The sequence below is a fragment of the Phyllostomus hastatus genome, unplaced genomic scaffold (assembly GCF_019186645.2).
Source record: "Phyllostomus hastatus isolate PE091 unplaced genomic scaffold, TTU_PhHast_1.1 phas_scaffold_501, whole genome shotgun sequence".
Taxonomy (NCBI): domain Eukaryota; kingdom Metazoa; phylum Chordata; class Mammalia; order Chiroptera; family Phyllostomidae; genus Phyllostomus; species Phyllostomus hastatus.
In genome coordinates, this window is record NW_025334033.1 from 22,133,271 (window position 1) to 22,148,842 (window position 15,572).

Here is a 15,572-nt window from a genome sequence, read left to right on the forward strand (position 1 = left end):
AACTAAAGACTCAAAAACTCTAGTTGTAAAATACTGTGGAGGTTGCAAAGGTGGGAGAAAATCCCAGTCTCACAGGAGAGTTCATTTGAAAGTACCCTAGAGCAGAGGGAGCGGCATTGTTCCCTCTCTGACCCCTCTCCCACAGACAGTGCCACAATGTAACAAAGAGGGTTGCCCCACCCTGGTGAATACCTAAGGCTCTGCCCCCTCTCAACATATCAGGTGCACCAAGGCAAAGAAATGTGACCCAAATGAAAGGACAGATTAAAACTCCAGAAAAAGAGCTAAGTGACAAGGAGATAAATAACCTATCTGATGCCGAGTTCAAAACACTGGTAATCAGGATGCAAAATGTAGGAAGAAATAAAGGCTATACAAGTGAAATAAAGGAAAATATACAGGGAACCAACAGTGACAGGAAGGAAACCAGGACTCAAATTAACAATTTGGAACAAAAGGAAGAAGTAAACATCCAACCAGAACAGAATGAAGAAACAATTCATAAAAATGAGGAGAGGCTTAGAAAGCTCTGGGACTACTTTAAGTGCTCCAACATCCAAATGATAGCAGTGCCAGAAGGAGAAGAGGAAGAGCAAGAAATTCAAAATTTACTTGAAAAAATAATGAAGAAGAACTTCTCCAGTCTGACAAAGGAAATAGACTTCTAGGAAGTACAGAAAGCCCAGAGTGTCCCAAAGAAGTTGGACCCAAGGAGGAACACACCAAGGCACATCATAATTACATTATCCAAGATTAAAGATTAGGAGAGAATCTTAAAAGCAGCAAGAGAAAAGGAGACAGTTACCTACAAAGGATCTCCCATAAGATCATCACCTGATTTCTCAAAAGAAACCTTGCAGGCAAGAAGGGGCTGAAGAGAAATATTTGAAGTCATGAAAGGCAAGGACCTGCATCCAAGATTATTCTGTCCAGCAAAGCTATCATTTAGAATGGAAGGGCAGATAAAGTACTTCCCAGATAAGGTCAAGTTAAAGGAGTTCATCATCACCAAGCCCTTACTCATATGAAATGTTAAAGGGACTTATCTAAGAAATAGAAGAAGATCAAAACCTATGAACAGTAGAATGACAGCAAACTCATAACTATCAACGATTGAACCTAAAAAAGCAAAAACAAACTAAGCAAATAACTAGAACAGGAACAGAATCACAGAAATGGAGATCACATTGGAGGGTTATCAGTGGGGAGGGGGTAGCACGAGAATGAGGGGAAAGGTACGGGGAATAAGAAGCATAATTGGTAGGTACAAATAGACAGAGGGAGGTTAAGAATAGTAAAGGAAATAGAGAAGCCAAGGAACTCATATGTATACCCATGGACATGAACTAAGAGTGAGGGGAATGCTGGAGGGTGGAGGGGTGCAGTGCAGAGTGGGGAGAAAGGGGAGAAAAGAATGGGACAACTGTAATAGCATAGTCAATAAAATATACTTTAAAAAGTTAATTCTCTTTCTTCACACATGCTTATTGGTTTGTTGTTTTCTTCCCTATCTTTGATTGCTGTAATCTCTCCATACTTACGGAATACATATTTCAAAGTATATCGCTTCATTAGATCCTGTTTTGCACTGAAGCCAGTTAAAAAGTATGAGGTGCCCATCCCTCAGTTGCTTACTCCTAAATATTAGAAAACAAGAAAGGCAGTAGGAGGAAAAATTACCTGTTTATTTGAAGTCTGTTCTTTTCTAATACAAATGCTGATGAATTGTATTGTTTTCCATGTACAGATTCTTTGCAAGCAAAGAAAGTCAGAAAAGTACCTCCTGGTTTGCCTTCTTCTGTAAGTACCCATTTTTTTTTACTTTGTGGTAAACCAACTGATTTCAGATATTCATTATTTGCTGGCTATAGGATATATCTGATTAGTGTCAGTAAGCAAGCACATTTCACGTAGTAACTGTTTGCTGCTTAACAGAATCATTGATTGAGATAAATCTGCATTTAATGCTAGGTTTTTAGATTTCCCTGCAATGATTTGTAGCTTACTCATATGCTTTTACTCCATGCCCCTGTCATTTGAATTCCCCTCTTGGGAAAAAGGACTAGGCCGGTAGCTGTCAAAGAAGATCTCCTGTACAGGTCTTTTGATGTTTAATTAGTCATTATGTTGCTGAACAGGAGGACAGACAGAGATTAATAGCTGAGAATCTTAGAAATTTACATTTGTAATAATCCCAGTGGAGCTAAAGACATTAAGATTCGGAGGACATGTTTGGCTCAGCTTGCCTTGGTAGGACTGAGGTTATTAATATGCATAAATCACCAAGTCAGATGTTCATTGTGAAGCCCTTGTGGATTTTAAAGCCTTCATTAAGCCTTTCCTAACTTCAGCCCAGCATCAAGAAAGCTTTCAAGCAACTAGTTTGTTGATCCCTCTTTGCTCAAAAATGTATCCTTTGAGAATAAAGAGTGTTCATGAAGGAGGTTGGGAAGGTTTGGTGAATGATCATTAATGACCATGATAATCTAATGCTGTAGGCATGTTTGTGCTATTAAATATACTCTATTCTTTTAAAGAAGAAAAGTATTTGTAAATGAACCTATATCATAAATCTACCTATAATTTAAAATCCCTGGTGTGACGAAGGAAGATTTTTTTTTCCTCTCCCTTTCCTTAGAACAAATGGGGAATGGGGCTTTTGGATTGAGGCCCCTTGCCTTGTAGGGTACATCTCTTTGTTGTGTAAATGTATGTTGGGCTTTTATTTGGCAGTACTTAACACATGGGCGCAGGTGCTGCTAGATGAGTCACCGCTCATCCAAGTATACACTGAATTGGAATATCCGGCTTGGCAAGTAGTAATCTAGAAGAAGCAGCATGGGTCTGAGCTTTTCATTTTTTATTAAGGCTGAAGTAGAGATAGCATCTTATGGTTGTTTGCTTTCCTCCTTTCCTGTGTTCTCCACCCTCCCCCCGCCTTCTATTCCTTGTGATACATGAAAACTCGAATTTGAAATCCTCTTTGAAACTCAGTTCCAGATGGATCTTAGTTTTATGCAGCCTAGGGCAGATGTGCTCTGAACCTGCAGCCTACCTGGAAGGTTGGATTGCAGCTGCAGAAATTCTTAAAAGCTTTTGCGTACATAAGCACTTGGGCCCACTAGAGACTGAATAGCTGCTTGATAAACAAAATGTACACAATGCCTCAAATCATTATTCCTGAAGACAGGAATTTTTTTCAGCAACAGCTAAAAATAGTTGGGCAATTTACATTTTAACAGTTGTGTGCTATGTAGGGGTAGGCAGTTCAACCATATAACAGATGATTTCTGCTAGATTAACAGAAATCATATTTAAAATGGACAGAATTGCTAAACCATGTAACTGTACAATGTTCTTATAATTTATTGTTATAATTCCATGAGAATAAAAAAGTGAAATTACATATCAATATTTAGTAGAACTATACAGGTAAAGAATAACATATTGGTATATTAAAAAATCATTTTTTCTTAGTTTGAAATGAATTTTAAGAAGCAGTTTATTTGCAGTGTTCCATAGCTTTTTTGTTTTTAAACCAAAAGGGCAAAATAAACAGAAGAGTTTGAAGGAAAAAGACACTGGAGGTCACTGGCATTCCTGATCTTAACTACATTTACTACTTGGAAGTAGTTATCTGTATTGTCTCAGGAGGAATCACAGAGTCAGGGAAAGCCACTGAATTTTTATGAAACCTTGATTCCTTTCAGAACCATTAGGACATTTCACAAGCCATCCCTATTTATATATTGTATTACTAGCTAACTTAGTTTGGATTTATTTGATAGTTTTATGGAACAAAATAGAATGCTGCTTTTTTAGTTCTGTATTTAACACCAATTTCAAACCTGATCATCTACTTTGGAAGGATTTGGAAAATAGTACTTAAACATTAGTGAATGCTATTAAGGATATATAAATTATAAATGTATTTCAGTTATTGAAAGTATATTTTAGATTCACTTCTATGTTGAAATCTCAAGTTTTTAAAAAATATTTTTTTAAAAATCTTTAAAAACAGATACCTTGACAAATAGTACCAAAATAATACACTTCTGAGAACACTTATAGTTACACTATTTACCTTTTCAGTATCTGAAACAACTAGGACTTTAAAGTTACGGTTTTCTATTTGAATATTTTTCCTGAAAGATACTGAATTGTTTTTTAAAAATGGGTATAAAAGTGAAAATGGACTATATATATGTTATTTCATGATCATTTAGATATTATGCTTTTTGAACCAAACTAGAAACTTGACAGTAACATCTCAGATTTTAAAGTTTGCAGTTTATCCAATCTTTAATCTGTAAAACACATACTACCTTTATTAAAGATGCAGTGAAAGAGCTAGGTTAGTGCCACTCATTAAAAATAAATAATAGGCAGGATTACTTAATACATGAAAGGCACTGATAATCTGCATAATTTGACCATAGACCATTGGTTAGAGGCCTTTTCTTTTTGTAAGCCATGATAGCATATTATTTAGGTATTATAAATATAGACCTCAGTTCCTATATTCCCCTCTGTAGAACAACTGAATGTAACTTCTGTCTGTGGGTGAAGGTCCAATAACGGGGTGTATTGACATCATTAAAGGAGCTCATAAGGTTAAGAGAATGGTGTCTGCTGGCTCAGTTATTGATTGGTTATATGACCAATCATATAGTTATCCCTTAGGAAGCTTGGAGTGGGAAATCTGAAGTTTCTTTTAGTTCAGAAATACTAATCACCAAGGGTTTTAAAACTGACATGCTCAATACATAACCAAAAAACATGTGGGCATAGTTTTCTTCCTACTGATAAAGAAGTGGTTGTTCTTAAGCACATTTAATCATTTAATTTTCTACTTGCATCTCTAGACAGGATGAAGTATTGAACAAAGCAGACTTTTTTAGCAATAACAACATTCGTTTTCAGAAAAGGAACCTACAAAAGGAGGGGAAAATATGTTGAGTCAAATTCTGCTGCCTAGAATACATACTAATTATTTTTGTTTTCTGAACTACCAGAAGTCTATATTGTTTGCCTTGGCCATGTAGCTCAGTTGATTAGTGTCATCCCAATGAGCCAATGCTGCAGGTTCTGTCTGTGAGCAGAATCAACCAATGAATACTGAAATAAGTAGAACAACAAATAGGTCTCCCCCCTCCACAATTTCCTCCTCTATCCTCTCTCTAAAATCAATCAATCAATCAATAAATTTAAGTATGTGCTTTTTAAAAAAATTTTATTGTTGGTTGAACATCTTTATGACCCTCTGAAACATTCCTCAGATAGTGAGAAGTTTCTTTGTTTTTTATACTTTATTTTTAACTTGGTGTTAGTGTTTATTTCCAAATGTAAATCGTTTTTTAAAAGTATGCCACAGAAAACCCAGAACTCTGAAGAAAGAAGCAAGACACTTTCAAGCTTTTTATCACCAGAAAGTAAGCACGTAGACAAATTCTAGAATGCCTTTAGACTCAAGTTCCTGAAGTTGTATTCTGGTTCAGTAGCAGTTGAAAACATCTTTTGAACATCAAATCTTAAATATGTATCAAGATGCCATGTTTCATTCATTTTGAAAATAACTAGTTTGCAGTCCCATACATAGGCTGATGACAGAATCTGTTTCTTTATCAAATGTTATTCTGTCCTTTGTCCTGTTTTTAAGTGTATATATACATTTTTAACAAAAGCCATTACAGTTTATCAGATAATTCCTTTGCTCCCAAAGTGTATTTTACCACCTCAGCCATCAAAAAAAAATTTTTCTAATTCTTCTTCGCATAAATTACTTTATTGTCTTGGGGGTGACTCAAAGCCATTTAGATTCCACTTTTCCTTGCTTTGCTGTATGCAGGTACAGAGGTCTTTAGCCTATATGGATTGATAATTGACTACAGTTTAGTAAATAGGGACTTCCATTTTCCCCAAAATTTTATAGGATTTTATTTTATTGGAAATGGCTTTTTTAATTAATGTGATTTTGAATTATTTTTAGTATTAAATTTGAAATTTTAGGGGCACCCCTTGAGATATACTGAGGTGTTCCCAAACCACAAAGACCACTAAGCCATGTCCAGTGAACTAGCATTTTCATATACATTCTAAATAGAATTAATGAGACTATTAAATAGAAAAAGTCAGAATATTAAACCCTGAGGGTGGTTAAACTAAGGATTTTTTAAAATAGGAAAGAGAGGACAAATATAACTTTCTGGAGCTGGTAGAAGTAAATAACTTAGAAAAGTACCATTTCAAAGATTACTGGTAGGAGGTAGAAAAGGGGGAATAAATAGTGACAGAAGGAGACTTGACTTTAGTTGGTGAACATACAGTACAGTATACAGATGATCTATTATAGAATTGTACACTTGAAACCTATATAATTTTATTAACCAGTGTCACTCCAATAAATTTAATGAAAATATTTTTTCATTTTTTAAAGATTTTATTTATTTTTAGAGAGGAGGAGAAAGAGAGGGAAACATCAATATCTAGTTGCCTCTCATGTGCCCTCTACTGGGGACCTGGCCCACAACCCAGGCATGTACCCTGACTGGGAATCGAACTAGCGACCCTTTGGTTCGCAGATCTGCACTCAATCCACTGAGCTACACCAGCCAGGGCAATTTAATGAAAATTTAAAAAAAAATTACTGGCTTTCTGAACCAGTAAGGAAAAGGTCAAGAGTTAGAACTACAGGGAAACTGTTACCTCCATTTTATCCACGAAAATAGCTAGTTGAGCAGCAAGTAGAGTACTCTCAAAAGGTATGTCCTATAGAAGTCGCTAGGAAGCTAACAGAACAGTGTTCTAAACAATTATCGTAGGCCTGTAAGACTAGCAAGAATCCTAGTGATTACACAATAAATAGTATTTATTCACAGCACCAGCTTCAGCAGAACTTCATGGTGAACCCTTCAGTTATTGAACATGAGTTGGAATAGGTTTTTGCTTAGTTTCTTTGACAGAGAAGCATAGAGGGCACACACAACTGTAGGTACTTTAGAGTTTTATTTCTGGCTGTTGGATAAGCTGTCTCTATTTGAAGATACCTAATCATTTGAAGATGACATAAAATTTCCAAAGTGGTCAGTTCTTTCTCTGACCTTACATGTCAGACTAGCAGAAACATTTTAGTATGTAAAGATTTTAGTATGTAAAGGTGATGGTTCTAAAATTTATTCCGAGTTTATATTCAATTTGGTCACTGAATGACATTTTCTTCATAGTTTAATGAGAAGAAATAGCCACTGTTTATGCTGACAGTAACTACTGTTCAGAACAGTGTCAGAATTGTATTATTGTAGATAATAGGCTTTTAATCCATAGTTACAAGATGTTCATTTTTGTGATAAGCCAATTATGTGTTTGATCTGATTTCAAGTCAAAAAGCAGAAGGAGAAGTAACCAGTGAGTCCTGCATATCCAATTACTTGTACTGATGTGATGTGGTTGTACAGTGATACTTATTTTCTGACCTCTATTTCTTTTTAAAGAAGAAAAAACATGGCTGAATTCCAGAGCTGGCTTTTAGGGTTTATTGAACTCCTCAGCTGCTAGTATTTCAGCTCTCTGAGACTTCACAAACCAAATGTCAGATAAGACCCTCTGTGTGTGTGTAACTTGCATGGTTTTTAAAGGGTATATAGTTGAATTCTGTAAATGCCTTTGGAGATTAAGCCTAATGTCTGGTGGTCAGCATCAACAGAAACGTGAAGTTTATTTTGTTTTGTTTTTTGCCTTATACATTATTTTAAGGATTATTTTAAGTACAGGCATACCTTGCTACTTGTTGGTTTCAGAGCTTGTCAAACCCTATACTCTTTGCATTTTGACGAGAAAAAAATTTTATCACTGTGGATGTTTGGGGTTTAGGATTTAATTCAAAGTTAGGGAAGGCATTCACATCCTGAGTAATTTTTTGACATTAAATATGCCATCACTGATACTCCCTTTGTTTAACCAGTAATAATTTTACTTTGAAAAGTCATTTATTGTACTTGTATAATAATGAATTTTTAGGACTGTAATATATGCTATGTAGATAAAATTCATAGTTTAGTCTTTTAAGCATTTTAAAAACACTGCTAGTCCCAGGGCATACATTATTTAAATAATTTGACTTTGATTAAAACAGCTTGACTATTATTTCTCATAGAACCCAATGCTAAAAGTTCCTAGTAGCTTGAGAATCAGTTCCATCCCAAGTATGTTTGTGAAACAGATTCTGTTGAAATATGTGTCATGTCTTTCTCTAAACATAAAAGCTTCATATAAAACTTAGGAGAATATTCACTCCATGAATAGAAAATTCACCTTTTCTCTATAAATTTAAGTGAATACTTAATGGTTCTTATTTAGTACCCTCTTTAGCTTTATTAAAGCTAAAATATTAAAAAATGGCTAGTATTAAAAAATAATTAATATTTGCCCTGGCTGGTGTGGGTCAGTGGATTGAGCGCTTGCCTGTGAGCCAAAAGGTTACTGGTTTAGTTCCCAGTCAGAGCACAGGCCTGGGTTGCAGGCCAGGTCCCCAGGTTGGGGTGAGCAAGAGGCAACCAATTGATCCTTCTCTCTGTCTCCGTCTTCTTTCCCCTCCCTCTCTGAAAATGAATAAGTAAAAATCTTTTAAAAAAATGATTAATACTTAAGTAATAAAATTTGTTTCCTAACATATGTTTGATCATTTTTTGAAGTATAAACATGATATTATCTGAAATCAAGTTATCAGTATCTTTTCCAATGTCAAAGATATTTATAAGTTTCAAAAAATAATGTGAGAATTGGAAACACTTTGCTACTAAAGTGGCTCCATTTAGTAGATTTCCAATGAGAAAAATGCGAATCCATTTTTTCAAAGTCAGTGAATATATATTAATGCTCCCTATGAATAAATAACTCTTTTAGGCTTTAGGGATTTAAAGCATGGACCCTGTACCCTGTCTTCAAGATATGTATAGTCCAAAGAGAACTTTGACCTTTGGAAAGAAGTAACCATTAAATATTTTTATGTTGTGTAATTGTTGCCCTCTGGCATATCCAGAATCTGCTTTTTGAATTAAAAAGAATAAAAATAGATACTATGAGGCTATTATTTTATGTTTTCTATAATAGGGAACATCATCTGTTAATGACTTCTTGCTTCATGCTGTACTTTCAGCTTCTTCCTACTCTGGCTGTTTAAATCATCAAGAATATGTTAACTTGCTTTCTTTGTATAAGAAGCTGAATGATTTGATTTTCCCCCTCACATATGCAGTTAACTTCTAATCATATATAATAATAGGAGTAAGTTTGCAAAAAAATGGTAAATTGTAGGTAATCCAGCTACTACTCTATAGTGCACTTAGTTGACCTAGTTACTGAGAGAGATAAAAATAACGTGATCTCACATTGTTATCAAATGGCAATTGGGGTCCCACTGCCTGCCACCACCCTCTAGGCAAAATTCTAGAGGCTGAGATTTAGTGATAAAGGAAAGGGGTCTTTATACAAAAGCAATCACTTAAGCCTATCGAGTCACAGCTTTAATCACATAAACCTATCAATTAATGCTAAACCCTTAACACCTGAGTTTTCCTGTCATTCCCCCTGTTTTTTGTTATTGCTATAGGGTTAGTTTACAAACAACGTAAGATACAAAAGCTACACAATTTTGGAAGAATGGCAAGCGTCTGCCTCAGAGCCTGTTCCCTGTAGAACACCCAAAGGATAAACCTGTCGCCCTTACCCTGGCCAGCCTGGTCCTAGGCTGTGCCCAGAGTTCCTTCCCATACAAAATAATGTCTGTTAGGAAATGCAGGTAGCTGCAGCATGATCATCTAGGTATCCTTGAGGTAGAAGAGCCTGGGAAACAGGCAGAACCAGCCCAGGAGCCAGAGAACCCACCCTCATTTTATTTCCTTGTGCTCTAGAGGCATTCAGCTTCTTAGCCAATCCTGCCCTAGTCCGCCTTCTATTGCCTTGGCAAACTCTTCCTATGGCCCCTCCCTATTTCTCCCCAGTGATCTGATCAGTCTCTCTGTATCAACATGAAAGGGTATGGAAAACCACTAACAGGAATACTTTCCCTAAAGGGAAAAAGAAAGAGTTATAGTTTCAAAGTGAAACAGTAGTTTTCTTCCCATACTGAATTTCTCTTACTAAAATTATCTTCAAGAATTTGATAGGTTGTCAACTACCCATCGCTATTATCCCTGTGCAAGCCACCATTATCTTGTTCCTGAATTATGGCAAAATCTTCCCAACTGTTCTCCCAGTTTTCCTTCAGTCTTTTCTTTTTTTAACAGAGGAAGATGCTTTTAAAATCATAAATCAGGTGATTCCATTCAACTGTTCAAAATCCTCCAGTAGCATCTGTTATTGTAATCCCAAAATTCTTTAAGTGGCTTTCAAAATCCTTCTTAACCATCTCCTCTGTTACTTCACAGATTATATCTTCCACTAATTTACCCCTCTGGCCACACTGCCATTTTTATTGCTATTTAAAGACAGCACTCTCCTGCCTCAGGGTCTTTGTATTTACTCTTCTCTGTCAGAGTACACCTCCCTTAGTATCCACATAGCTAGTTTTCGCACATACTTTTCTCTTACTGGGAATCTTTTCTGACCATTCTATATGAAATGTCACCGATGTCCCCAACACTGCCTTCTCCCTACTATATTTTTCTCTGTAACACTTATTACCATCTGATATACTATAATTAGTTCATTCTTTGTCTCACCCAGGAGAAACTTGGTAAGGCAGGGATTTTATGTTGCTTTATTTGTAGCTCCTAGTTGCATAATAGATGTTCAGTGAATATTTGTTGAATAAATAAACTCAAGTGGTTAACAATACAAGTCATGGCTCAGTTGACTCAGAGAAGGTATTGGATTATCTAAAATCAGCATCATTCAGGGAGAACTACAATATACATTAACCACCTATTTTATAAAACATTTAACACGCTTAAACTTTGTAAAAGCATTTTAGGAAGGAAAAAGCTCCAATTTTTCATCAGAAAAGTGAAAATCTTTTCAGTGGCAAAAACCACTGAAATTCTCTCTGGCTTGGTTGGTTGTAGTGTCATCGCATACACCAAAAAGGTTGCATGTTCAGTCCCCATTTCCAGCACAGTCAGGAGACAGCGATTGATGTTTCTTTCTCACATTCATATCCCGCGCCCCCGCCCCAGTCTCATTGTCTCTGTCTCTGTCTGCCTTTTTCTCTCTAAAAATAATAAACATCTTTTGGTGAGGGCAAAAAAAAAAAGATCACTGAAATTCTTTCATTTACATTGGTAATAGTCTCACTCTCAGATATATACATTGGAATTTAGGAAGACCGCCCTGGCCGGGTAGCTCAGTTAGTTAGAGCATCATCCCAATATGCCAAGGTTGTGGATTCCATCCCCAGTCAGGGCACACAGAAGAATCAACCAATGAATGCATAAATAAGTGGAACAACAACTTGATGTTTCTCTCCTCCCCCCTTTCCTCTACTCCTCTGAAGTGAATAAATAAAATTTTTTAAAAAAAGAAGAATTTAGGAAGACCTACATTTGGTTTTCTACGTGAGGTTTTATCATTTGATAACTGTTCTTACATTCAAATGATCTTTGCTTTAGTTTTAAGAGTAGTAACACAGTCTGAACTTTTTTTTATAGATCAGTCATTTAAGTCTGCAACAACCAGTGTTAGGGCAACAGGTGTTAAGATCACATACCTGTAAAGATATCTGCTTTTCACGCTTGCCTATCGTATTGTAACCTGTAAACTTTCCAGCGTATGTATTCATTACAGCCACCTTTGTTTATAATCTGCTTAACCATCTCTTTTACTGATTTACTAAATTCTCCAGCCTAAACACAAACATGTAGGACCAGCTTCTTTACTACAAAGTAGTGCAGGAGCCATACTCTACTTAATGAAGATGAGCTCCCTATTGACTCCTTAACTTCTTGTTGCTTGCTAAAAGTATAACAAATGATTAAAAGCATGATCATCTCTGTAGTTGCTCACATGTTTATTTGAAGGGCATGGCCAAAAATTTTTCATTTTCCAGATGATACTATGTTAAACATAAAATGTTTGATTTGTAGATCAAATTGCACATTAGTGAGAAACAAAAATTGTTATGAAACTAATTGAACAGTGAAAAGTTCCGTAAGTGTTGTTACCTACTGGTAAGATGTCAAACTTTCTCTCCCTCTCTTTCTCTTTTTCCCCCTGCTATTTTGTTTGAGACACGAGAAAGCTTTTTAAAAAGATGTTTGTTTTAAATAAAAATATAAATTAGGTAATGAAAGTATATTACTAACACCTTATAAAATACTTCATTTGCTAGCATAAATGTTATTAGCATATAAAGCATTTGGACTCTTAGAACTGAGAAGTTGCAGTTATGTGTTTGGATTCCCTTTTGTGTCAGCCTTTCATGTGAGGCTTTAGGCTTTTAATTGTGCCACTTGCATAGATGATTGTAAAAGTATAGTTTAAGACTGGTGTGCACACTAAGTACTATCTATACCAGTAAGTCACAGCCTGGGTTTTCAAAAATAGTAATCTAACGAGATGTAAAATATTTCAGAATACCTAATAAATTGTGTAGTTTACTGAAATAAAATTATCCATGCTAGTTAAAACAACAAATTTCTCATATTAGAATTAATTCAGTATTTTAGGGCTGAGTAGATGATAAAAGGTTTTACTGATGGTGAAATGATTAGGAAGTCTTTGGCCTAGTTTAGTGCTACATTTTGCAGAAATGGATACTTACTTAGACTCAGGGAAATTCAAGACCTAGCCTAAACTCTCATATCTCCTAAGAGGTGCAACTAAAACCTGGGTTCCTATCTCCTGACTCCATGTGCAGTGCTCTTTTTCTTCATATAGTATGACATCACAATGTCTGGAACCTGAACAGCCTATCTTATGCTACAGAGTACTGAGTGGTATGAAGAATACTTATGCCCTACTGTGTGTATATGTGTTATAGAAACATAGAACAAGTAGATTAGTTTTTTCAGAGATATGAGTCTGTTTCCCAATATATCTGGGAGGTGACACTTATTGTTGAGGTGGTATATTGTCTTTATTAGTGAAGCATACCAAACACTAGTCAAACTTTGTTTTGCCTTGTTTTATATTGAACTGACACCATCTCTCATCTCCTCCCTGCCTATTATACCCTCCCTTAGATGTGTTTTCACAATGAAATATTTGACTTTTGTTGAGAGTGGCCACTAGAATTAGTAGTAAGAAACCATACTTTTTAAGATACTGTAGTTCTTTTTGTAAATTCAGAAACTGCATGATTTATTTCTTCCATTGAATATAGCTAAACTGTGCTTTGTTACTTGATTGTTAAAAATATGAGGATAATTAAGTAGATTCTCATTATTTAATTAACGAGAGGTATAAAGTATTTAAAAAATGCCTCTGTAAGAATTTTTACTGAAACAAAACACAGATTGGGGGCCAGAAATGATGTTTTTTAGCTCTTCAGATTACAGATTCTTGACATGGCTCTGGGCTAAGATTCAGATGTTCTGTGTGTGGTTTTTTTTTTAATAATTTTAAAATAGAATAGAATATCTTGGTGCTGCTTTATTTCTCATAAATTGAAAAGATCTGGCTCTTTCCAGCTCAGAGGAAAATAATATGCACAGGTCAGAAAAAGAAACAAAAAGATGGGTCGAGCTTTCCTTAGTGGAGAACTAATTCAACCCAAGACCAAATTGTCTACCTACTGCAGATGATTTTTAAAAATAGACTTGTTTGCTTACAGTTTTCTTTTGTTTGTAGGATGCCTAATAAAGTCAAGAGTGAAAAGCTTTGTCTGGTCTTGGAAGCTCTTTTACTGAGGAATTTTAAAACCTGGGCATCCTCTTTGATGTTGTTTTGTTGTTGTTGTTGTTGTTGTTGTTGTTGTTGTTATTGTTGTTTTACTTTCATACACACCATTAGGACACCATTAGGTAGTCCTGTGATTATAGAGCCATCTGCAGGAAAATTATCAAGTTGCAACATAATGATTCTCTTACCATGTTATTTCAAGTGGTAAATTAGACGTGACAAACTGCAATTCATGTGGGAAATGAAAGGGACAGCCAAGAGATGCAGGAATTACTAGGGAAAAAGGATACCCCCCATTATTAATATTTCAAAGAAAACATGCAGTTTGCTTCAGGTTTTACATATTCTCAGGAATTACAGTTCTCTCTCATTTGAAGTGTTGTCTAATGGTTGCCTTTTAGAAGTTTTGTGTGATCTGTCAATCCTGTTAGTGTTGATGTCACAGGGATGCTATTTATTTACCCCAGAAAGAGATTTATTTGCTTTCTCCTCCAGGAGGTATAGCTGTTTTACACATCCTCTTTATAGTTATATGGTTGTCAAAAGGAAGATAAGCAAGTATTATCTTGCCCTATAAATGCAATTTATGTAGCTTATAGTTTCCACTGGCTATGCAGATAGGTGTTTTCTAATTTGTTAATCATCAAGCATTTCTAAACTCAAGTTAGAGATTTTTGTAAACAGATAATGAGAAATCTGATGTTCTGTGTTTGAGACTGGTGTTGTGATTTGTGAACTTTAGCATGTATTTTTCTTTTGCACTGAGAAGTGTATGTTATGTGTACATTGATGTTCCTCATTCCTTTTTTTTAATATATTTTATTGATTATAAAATTGATTACAGTTGTCCCACTTTTTTTCTCCTCTTTAGTCCCCTCCACCCTGCATCCCCCTTCCCACCAGCATTCCCACCCCTTAGTTCATCTCCATGGGTCGTACATGTAAGTTCTTTGGCTTCTCCACTTCCCATACTATTCTTAACCTCCCCCTGTCTATTTTGTACCTACCAATTATGCTTATTCCCTATACCTTTTCCCCCATTCTCTCTCTACCCCCTCTCCACTGATAACCCTCCATGTGATCTCCCTTTCTGTGGTTCTATTCCTGTCCTAGTTGTTTGCTTAGTTTTTTTGTTTGTTTGTTTTTTCTTAGGTTCAGTTGTTGGTAGTTGCAAGTTTGTTGTCATTTCACTGTTTGTAGTTTTGATCTTCTTCTTTTTCTTAGATAAGTCCCTTTAACATTTCACATAATAAGGACTGGTGATGGTGAACTCCTTTAACTTGACCTTATCGGGGAAGTACTTTATCTGTCCTTCCATTCTAAATGATAGCTTTGCTGGATAGAGTAATCTTGGATGTAGGTCCCTGCCTTTCATGACTTCAAATACTTCTTTCCCCACTCTTCTTGCTTTCCAGGTTTCTTTTGAGAAATCAGGTGATGATCTTATGGGAGCTGCTTTGTAGGTAACTGTCTGCTTTTCTCTTGCTGCTTTTAAGATTCTCTCCTTATCTTTACTCTTGGTTAATGTAATTATGATGTGTCTTGGTGTGTTCCTCCTTGGGTCCAACTTCTTTGGGACACTCTAGGCTTTCTGTACTTCCTAGAAGTCTGTTTCCTTTGCTAGATTGGGAAGTTCTCCTTCATTATTCTTTCAAATAAGTTTTGGATTTCTTGCTCTTCCTCTTCTCTTTCTGGAACCCCTATGATTTGGATGTTGGAGCACTGAAAGTAGTCCCAGA

General features: G+C 35.7%; 1 protein-coding gene across 5 annotated transcripts in view; it reads left to right on the plus strand.

The window, feature by feature from the left end:
- TCF12 (transcription factor 12) overlaps window positions 1–15,572 on the plus strand; it is a 368,629-nt gene that overhangs the window by 290,647 nt on the left and 62,410 nt on the right. For all 5 annotated transcript variants that reach the window (XM_045822244.1, XM_045822243.1, XM_045822246.1 and 2 more), the window contains one exon: window positions 1,748–1,800. In XM_045822244.1, the coding sequence (XP_045678200.1) occupies window positions 1,748–1,800 (53 nt within the window). The remainder of the gene's footprint in view (window positions 1–1,747; window positions 1,801–15,572) is intronic.